The 9,964-nt window shown below is 42.1% G+C and overlaps 1 protein-coding gene across 1 annotated transcript; it reads left to right on the top strand.

Moving 5' to 3' along the window:
* Positions 1-1,257: 1,257 nt before the first annotated feature.
* LOC308153767 (uncharacterized protein) lies at positions 1,258-8,255 on the top strand (the record flags this gene model as incomplete). Its single annotated transcript, XM_080526959.1, has 6 exons — positions 1,258-1,380; positions 6,204-6,236; positions 6,380-6,439; positions 6,554-6,674; positions 7,291-7,416; positions 8,051-8,255. 6 exons carry the CDS (start codon positions 1,258-1,260, stop codon positions 8,059-8,061), a joined length of 474 nt encoding a protein of 157 aa, XP_080383085.1. The 3' UTR covers positions 8,062-8,255.
* Positions 8,256-9,964: the final 1,709 nt, after the last annotated feature.

Below are 9,964 nucleotides of genomic sequence, written 5' to 3'. Positions count from 1 at the left end.
CCATCCCCTAAGATTTAAACTTTAAAAAAAAAACGTTATCAAAAATGATTATGATTTAATTGAATAATGTTTTAAAGCTACACAGTGTTTCTTTACAATTACATTGTTTACAGACTATGGAGTAAAATAAGTTTGTATTGTTGTACCCGTGGACTAAGACAGTTCAATTAAGTTCATGAGGCATTTGACGTTCCACATGAGGTGTTCCTGAATTGATTCAGTTGATATCAAATTGAGCCCAACCCATATGTCACATGTCTCGATTGACTGTCTTGTTTCTCATTCTGACTATTATTCCTCTGTCTTTAGATGTTGTTACTTCATGTCTCTTTCTCTCTCTTTCTCTCAACCTCTTTCTTCCCCCTCACTCGACTCTGTATGCAACTCTCTCTACACCCCCCATCCTCTCCTTCTCTCTGTATCTATCTCTCTCTACACCCCCCATCCTCTCCTTCTCTCTGTATCTATCTCTCTCTACACCCCCATCCTCTCCTTCTCTCTGTATCTATCTCTCTCTACACCCCCCATCCTCTCCTTCTCTCTGTATCTATCTCTCTCTACACCCCCCCATCCTCTCCTTCTCTCTGTATCTATCTCTCTCTACACCCCCCATCCTCTCCTTCTCTCTGTATCTATCTCTCTCTACACCCCCCATCCTCTCCTTCTCTCTGTATCTATCTCTCTCTACACCCCCCCCATCCTCTCCTTCTCTCTGTATCTATCTCTCTCTACACCCCCCATCCTCTCCTTCTCTCTGTATGCAACTCTCTCTACACCCCCCATCCTCTCCTTCTCTCTGTATCTATCTCTCTCTACACCCCCCATCCTCTCCTTCTCTCTGTATGCAACTCTCTCTACACCCCCCATCCTCTCCTTCTCTCTGTATCTATCTCTCTCTACACCCCCCATCCTCTCCTTCTCTCTGTATGCAACTCTCTCTACACCCCCCATCCTCTCCTTCTCTCTGTATCTATCTCTCTCTACACCCCCCATCCTCTCCTTCTCTCTGTATCTATCTCTCTCTACACCCCCCATCCTCTCCTTCTCTCTGTATCTATCTCTCTCTACACCCCCCATCCTCTCCTTCTCTCTGTATCTATCTCTCTCTACACCCCCCCATCCTCTCCTTCTCTCTGTATCTATCTCTCTCTACACCCCCCATCCTCTCCTTCTCTCTGTATCTATCTCTCTCTACACCCCCCCATCCTCTCCTTCTCTCTGTATCTATCTCTCTCTATAGTGAGATTGGAGGGAAATATGACCCTCCAGGAGGTGCAGCTGTCCATCATTCTTCGTAGGTTTTGTAAAAAAGCTTATCCCGAAATCACTGCTGGTATGATTTGTGCAGGCTACATGGAAGGAGGGAAGGACTCTTGCCAGGTATGTCTTCACTTCACCTCTCCCGATTGTAACCAAATATTTGAAGTCCCTGAATCATAAACCCTAACCCAACACTAGAAGAGCCGTGAGGGGTCACGGTGACCCCTGTGAGTAAAAAACAAAATTCTATCTTTGCACTCGATCAAATTTCAGGACCCTCCTTTCATGACTTTTCCTAGATATGTGCGTTCTACCACCCAGTGTCCTTACATTTTCAAAATCACTTCAGGATAAGATAGTATAAAGCTGTTTTGCAGTTTTTCTGTGTAGGAGGCAGGCAAAAAAAAGAAGCTCCCTCTAGTGATCTCTGTGTAAATAGCAGATTTACATTCTAAAAAGGGGGTCTATTTGACTGCTAAGGCGGCTCTACTAGTAGGTAAAATAGAAACAGCTGTTGTAGTGTTAAGCCTAGGGTGACCAGATTTCCTGGACAAATCACCTACATGTATACAGTTGACTGTTTAAATCTCGAACAAAGAGACTGAGTATTCAGCTATTTTTTAACACTGGGAGTATTTGGCCTATGAAATGTGCATGGTTGGCCGCAGGACAATTTAAATAATTAAATAAGAATATGTTATTCCAAAAAGTATATATCTCATCAATCCTCCGTTGATATGGTCCCAAAATGTAATAACTTTTTTTGCATACAAGCCACATGACAAGTTTATAGCTCCTCTCTGGAAAAAATAGATAATAATGGATATTATTATTATCTCAATTAATAGTGGTCCTCTGTGGCTCAGTTGATAGAGCATGGTGCTAACGACGCTTAGGTTGTGGGTTCGACTCCTGCTGGGACCATATATGAACTGAATATTTTGTATGTATTCACTGCAATGTAGGTTGCTCTGGTTAAAAGCATCAGCTATTGTGTCAATAGCCTGTCATTATAATATCGATAAGGCTATGCACATAATGATTCTTTGGGACCATACAATACTTATGGTAGACTGATATACTGTATACTGAAAATGACTTTTGAGTGAAATTATATAGTGGAAGTTAATGAAACTCCCAACCCAGTGTAACAATGACGTCTTCTGAGGCTCTGTGTGTGTATTTTACTGGATAATTCTTGCAAAATAACATGGAATTGTATTTTTCTGACAAAACTGAGATATGCATTTGGATTGAAATCATCTGGATTGATCAACAACATCACACACACACACACACACACACACACACACACACACACACACACACATATATAAAATATATATTTTAACAAATATAAACAAATCTGTTTTCTGTCTGGGATACAGTATCATGTCAACTCTCAAGTATGATGCATGCATTTGTGTGTGTGTGTGTGTGTGTGTGTGTGTGTGTGTGTGTGTGTGTGTGTGTGTGTGTGGTTTGTGTACTTCACAGGGGGACTCAGGTGGGCCGATGGTGTGCTTCTCTGCTGGGAGATTTGTCCAGGCAGGAATCGTAAGTTTCGGGAATGGTTGTGCCCAAGAGGGCTACCCTGGAATCTACACCCGCGTGATTCGCTATATGGACTTCATCCAAGAGATTATTCAATCTGACACCGAAGGCTCATCTAATGCCTAGGCTGCCTTTAAGCTATGCCTGCATGATACAAGCTTCTTGTATTCCATTGGTTTATCTATCAAGTTTTGCTATCCTTTCTTGAGCATCTCTCATCTTAAAGTCAAGCCAAAACCCTGATATAAGATATCTATGTGACTTTTGTGTTCATCATTTCAGCATTGAACAAAGTCTGAGCTGGATTGTCTTGTTGATTCTATTGGTATTGGTTGTGAGCTACTTATTGCTTCTTGACCATGACTATGCGCTACCAAACATTTAATAAACTGTGCGAGCATTAACCCTTGTATGTGTCATGTTTTTGAGTGTTTATGTGGCAATTTGAAATTGAGTAATACCTTCACTTACATATCATATGCCCCAATATTACAGACAGACACCAGGCTCAAAACAAACAACGTTGTCTTTTGTTACTTTACACATACTGTACCTCTCCCTATACACTGCGTGTTTGCTGTAGCCATTGCATTTGAGTTGAAATCAAGAAAACAAACTAAATACAAATCAAAAAAGTACAGGAAGTGAAAAAGGGAGGGAAGATTATCTTAATCTCTGCTGATGTAGCAGAACTACTTTCAACCGTTTGACTAAAGCTACACCCCAGTCAGGGACCATGACAGTGTCAGATATCCTGCCTGGTTGGTTGGACCTGGACAAGGAGAGATATGGGTTTGTGGGGACTAGTGGCTGTGGCTCTGCTGGTCCATGATGCTGCAGGTGAGCTCAACACACTCAGTTATTATTTGTAAAGGAAAAACAGGCATCATTTGTAGGCTCATTTGAAACACATCCAAATTATTTATATTTATATATATATTATTATTATATATTATTATATACACTTAAAGTAAACTTAACTATTGTATTTATAGTACACTTGAGTTTAAATATCAAAAAGACTATTAATTAGTATTAACATGACCCATCTTAAATTGTACTAAAGTTGTAAACAATGTGGGTTTTAAGCATATTAAGTATACTTGAAATATGTTAAATTGACCCCTCTTAATTAATTTAGTCATATTCAAAGCAACTGTCAAATAGTAAGAATGTATATTATAATGAATTATAATATTCACTAGCATATTTATGTGTACTAAATGCATTTTATGCATTTTAAATATTACTTTTAATATCAACCTTCATTAACACATGAAGTTCCCCTAAGGTTGAGGGGGACATGCATGTAACCATGCAACTCTGTAACTGTTGCAGCAGGTCAACTGACAAGCAAGAAGTCCCATAGGCTTCTGACCGGTACATAGTGCATACCTTCTCTTAGTCCTAATTATTTTCAGTTGAATACACATAATTGAGAGATTGAAGTATCCAGAACTGGAGGGTAGACACTGTTAATACATCAAATGTTTTTGTTCAAAGCTGTTACTTAGATGGTTTACTCATGGCCCAAGAAGACCAATATATACGTAAAGTTGAATGTGACATTCCAACCCTGCAAAGAAAGATGTTCTTGCCAGTGACATGTTGGTCTATCAGAAAGCACAACTACAGTACTCAATACATGACTCCGGGTTTGGTGATGCGGAGTACAGAGCCCTTTTTCGGTCTTCAGCAGTGGTGTAGTCTACGTGATACGCAGGACTACGCCGTATACCCACTTCAGGCACGTGCCGTGAGCTTTTAGATTGGGTAAGCATAAGATATAGAAATACACATAATTACACATACACGCTATCAGTGAACGCAGTTTCAAGGAAATGCAATTTTGATGCCATAGAACCCGCTAATAAACTGTAGGGTCACTTTGTGATCAGATTACCAAAAACAAAAAAACTGTTGCCAGTTTCGACTATATCAGGAGTGCTCATTGTTCAATCTTTTTTGAACCAAGATCTTTTCAAGTAGCCAACCTGCTGAAATCTATAAGTCCAGTTTCAACATCGCAAACGCACACACGCACAACACAGACACACACCGTTTCCATCCTCCATAGTAAACTCACAACACACTTTCTTTTCACACTTTTGTCACACAGGCACTTGACATCACATCACAAACCCTCCCTCTCTATCTCTCTCAAACACTTTTGGTCCAGAACCACTGGCACGGACAGCAACATTAGACCTATCTCAGCGATTGATTAAGCAGCTCTCTCTCCAAACACAACGGCACAGGCCTACATTCAAAAGAAAAAGCAGAGGAAGTCTTAAATAAGGAGCCATAACCAGCAGCACAGCAGTACTCAAACCATATAAACAAGCACAAATCGCCACCAGCCTCGCGAATCATATAAATCATATAAACCGCTCATACCAGGCTTGCTGTAACCCCTAGCGACTCTCCCTTTCTGGGTGTGAAGATCGGTGAGCGGTGGTTTCGGGCGGCCTTTAGCCAGTAGTTGTGTTTTTCCAGTCCAGTCCAGTCTACGAAATCCCTTTAGGTCGCTGAAAGTAATGTCCATATTCACAAAATCAAGCAAGTTATCCTTATTGATTATTATTATTTAGATCGTTTGAGCTAGCTGGCATAAGCTATTCTGCCGGGCGAGAGAAAGTAAGGTGAAATGTTAAGTGAACTTGAAAGTGATAAGAGCCAATCAGTAGCTCTTATCGGAATGAACGAACTACTGATTGGCTGGTAAGCATGCTTACCCTGGCTACATTAAACAGCGGGCTGAGGCATCGGAAAAAATCAAAATACATTTTCACGCATTCGAATGTACGCAAGGGAAAGCAGAGAGAGAAGTGCTTATAATGCAACGCAATGCAAGCAAGCAGAATAGTGAGTGCTTACTCCTGCAGGTGGCGCCAAAATGAATGACTCCTGCTGCCCTGGGACCTAAAATACGACTCTTTTAATGAAAACAAACAAACGGTTACATGCACTTTTATTTTAATATTTTCACTGTCCTTTTTTTTTTTTTCGTTGGGTAAGCACTGCTTACTATGCTTATATGGACGACACGTCCTTGGTGTGTGTGTACTCTTTAAAACCACGCACACACCCATGGAGGGGGACAGGCTCACTGAAATGAATGAAATAAGGAATTGTTTCTCATTCCATGCATTACAATGAGCCTCCCCTGACACACACACAGGCCTACATGTATATATACAAAACATATGTCCCCTGATATACACACACAGGCCTACATGTATGTATACAAAACATATGTCCCCTGATACACACACACAGGCCTACATGTACAAAACATATGTCCCCTGATACACACACACAGGCCAACATGTACAAAACACACATGTTGTTGCTCCGTGGTTTTTGCTCTGTCCTGACTGACTGGGAAGGTGGATGAAATCTTCGGCCAACTGCGCGAATTTGTATCCTTTCAATTCTTCTCATTTGATGATTTTTTTTGTGTTTTAGCAACTTTATTTTTACCTTACCACAAGGTGATGTTGCCTTCGCGAAATTGTTTCGATGGTGTTGTGACTGATTTGCTCCTTAACCCAAAGCCCAATAGTATTTCTCTGTCAAACTCTCTGACAATATGAAGAAATCTTCGTTCAAGAAACCACAGAAGGTAAGCTTGTGTGGCCCACTGCGACTTCCCACCCACTATCAATCGAACCCTGTCTTAACATTTGAATATAACATTTCTAAAGCTGTCCAACTAACGTTTTACTCTGTCCCATAGTTCTACATCAACCCGATGAAGCTGCTGCCTCTCCAGAGGTTCCTGCCCAGACCGCCGGGCGAGAAGGGCCCCCCGAGGGGAGGCCGAGGGGGGAGAGGTGGAGGAAGAGGAGGCGGCGGACGTGGGGATAAGTTTCTAGGGGTTGTATTTCTTGTTGCGTGTTGGAAGTCTTTGAAACAGTTTTCTATAACATTCTCTAATTATTCATATGTTTTTTTTGTTTTTTTGTTTTTTTTCAGATTTTATCCCTTTTTCACCCAATTTGGTAGCCAATTTAACCCAACTTAGCATCCAATTATCCCCTGCCTATTGCATAGGATCCGCCGCACGACCCCGTGGCCGGCAGTCCCAGAGGAGGGCGCCAGGCAGACTAGGCTGACTGGCTCCTCGAGCCCAGTACCGTTATTCCGGCACCCAGGGGGCGGTGTTGCGCGACGGATCCTAGTCCAGAAATACTCCTATACCCCCCTCGGAAGCGGCCGGCCAATATGCCGCTTCCCGTGTGCCTCGGCCATATCTGGATCTGGCGAGCCGGGATACGAACCCCGGCCCCGGTGGGCAGCATGCACTAGCGGCCAGTGCGTAGACCGCTACACCACCGCGGGGCCATATGTTTTCTTACAATGTATAAGTACACCACAGTTCAGCGAAACAAAACATTGAGAGTCAGGAGCAGAACAACAACTGAGAACTTTTAACAGGTTTAAAAAAAAAAAAAAAAAAAAGTTCATCTCCAGGTGGTTTCCGGGGCGGTAGGGGTGGTGGATTTGGTCGTGGCGGTGGTGGTGATGGTGGGTTCAGGGGTGGACGAGGAGGAGGAGGATTCCGGGGAGGAAGCCGGGGTGGCGGCCGTGGATTCCGAGGTGAGTGACTGAATCCTAGAAGATTCTGAGTGATTGTTACACAGATTGTTACACAGATTGTTACACAGACGTTTCCCTTTCACTACAATTTGTGAAGCAGCCTCACATGAAACGATAAACACACTGCTACTCCCAATGAGCTTATTGATATGCGGTGAACCAGGGTTTCTACACACTGTGCCTTCTGTGGAAGAGGGTGGAGGTCCTTGTAATAAACGGAATGCGGATTGGTATCAAACATGTGATACTATTCCTCATTCCGTTCCATGCATTACAATGAGCCTCTTCTCTGATTTCTGTCTCCACTGAGGGGTTTTGGTAGGGTAGGTCCGTTCTATACAATGTCCCAATTTCTACCTCCACCAGCCTCCACTGATATCCTTTGATAGGGTAGCAACCTTGCATGTCACCAACTGGTGATCAGAAGGTTATGATTTCAAATCCCACCTGAGAACACCACCACTAGTGTGTCCTTGAGTTTGGCTATAAATTACTCCAGGGAGTATGTCCCTGTAATCTCTAATTGTACGCTGCTTTGGATAAAGGCGTCTGCTAAATGGTTAAACTGTAAATGTACCAACTGTGTTCCTTTGTCTTTCATGTTGTTGATTTACTTCTTCTTGTCTCTTTACAGGAAGTAGATGATGAATGCGGGGCCGTAGGATCCACCTCGCCCGGTTCCTGTTCTTCCAGAGAGCTGTATGGGCCAAGACACCGCCCGGGCTCTGCCCTGACGGACCAGAACTATGGAACATGGACATTGCATTTTTTTATACTGCTCTGCTATCAATATGTTTTATTTTGTTGTTGTGTACTGATCTAGGATGAATAACGATGGATGGATGACTTTTATTTAACTTTGGATATGCTCTTGTCTCAAAAGAATCGTGAAGGTCATTGCCCAGTTGTTTTACATCTCTGTCCAGCATTGTCCACTGGTCGGGTTGATACTGGATGTAACTGGTTGTTATTCTGACTCATGAGTCACCGCTGTCACACAGACCAATATGGGTCACTATGAAAAAGTTCAGGTAAAAAAAAAAACTTTCCTGATGAATCCCAGAATTGTCTGTGACATGATACCGTTATAAATAGTCTAACATTATGTTTCTAAGACTGTCCATGTGAGTGGATTCAGTCACACAAATACATATGATGGATGTTAGAATTCATTTTGCCAATGTTTTGATTACAATTCAGTGTAAGATATTTTATGAAGTCCAGAAATCCAATATACATTGTTGCAGAGTACTGCCATCTTTTGTAAAGAAAAGCCTTTGATTAAACAGTGCTCTGTGGATGAGTTTCGTGTGTCTCTTATTTTCTGTTTACATTTTTGGCATTTAGCAGACGCCTATATCCAAACAACTTACAACAATTGTCCAAGTCAGTGAATCATCTATTCATCATCACAAAAAGTAATAAGTAAAAGTAATTTATGCTTGGGCCAGAGGCTTTAGGCCTGTGTTCCATCACTTTTTACACAATCCATTACATCTGGGTGTGCTGTGTGTTAGATACAGAAGGACATTTCCATCACATTTCTGTGTCTGGGGTTTGATTGATTGATTGATTGAAAACCTTTATTGTCCCCAATGGGGAAATTTTGTTTTCAAACAGCTCAGTTAGGGCAGACAGAAAACATTCAATAAAATACATAAAACAGTGCAGGCTCAATAAGTAAAAAGTTCCAAGTTCCAAAGTTCCAGCTCCAGGTCTCCCCCACCCTGCAGGGCCTCGTTGTAGAGTCGGAGTGCAGCTGGAACAAAGGACTGTCCAAATCTTTTTGTACTTTGACGGGGGAGAACAAATCTGTGGCTGAACTTGCTCCTCATCCCCGCCAGCTCGCAGTACATCGGGTGGGAGGGATTGGCCAGCATGGCCGCCAGTTTTTTCCCCATCCTCTGTTCTGCCACCACCTCTAGGCTGTCCAGCCCGGTCCCCACCACACTTCTAGGGTATCTTCTACTCTTCTAGAAGTTCTGATCCTAGATAGTGAAATCTTACCTGAGGACACTAGGGGCAGGTTTCACAGACAAGGCCTAAACACACTTTCAATGTAACATTTCCATTGAAGATGCTTTTCAATCTAGGATTAGGCTTAAGCCTTGTCTGTGAAACTGGCCCTATACCTATGCAGCTTTCCCCCTGGTTGTTGCTGTCTTCTCAGTCAACTGACCCGCTTAAATAAGGGCAAAATATGAGATCAAATAAAGCACTATTCAAGCAGATTGAATTCAATTGAAGTATTTATTGAATTCATGAATGTAGATGAACGGAGTGGCAGCCACGGTAATATAGTCGGTCACACTGGGTCCTCTAGTGCCCTCTGGTGGCCAAGAGGATAATGTCCATGTCGCTCTGGAGTTCCTGTTCCTCTTGGAGGTGGGTGTGTAGGTGTGTGTTAAATGTTATTTGTAAAAAAAAAAAATGTATGTGGACCCCAACTAGATATAAAAGTGTTTTATATTATGCCAAATTTAAAATTGTATGATGTATGATATATTTTAATGTTTGATATTTGTAATTTAAGTATGTGTTATATGTT

The sequence above is a fragment of the Nansenia antarctica genome (assembly GCF_963989245.1).
Source record: "Nansenia antarctica genome assembly, chromosome: 3".
Classification (NCBI taxonomy): domain Eukaryota; kingdom Metazoa; phylum Chordata; class Actinopteri; order Argentiniformes; family Microstomatidae; genus Nansenia; species Nansenia antarctica.
This window is presented reverse-complemented; position numbering and strand designations above follow the sequence as displayed.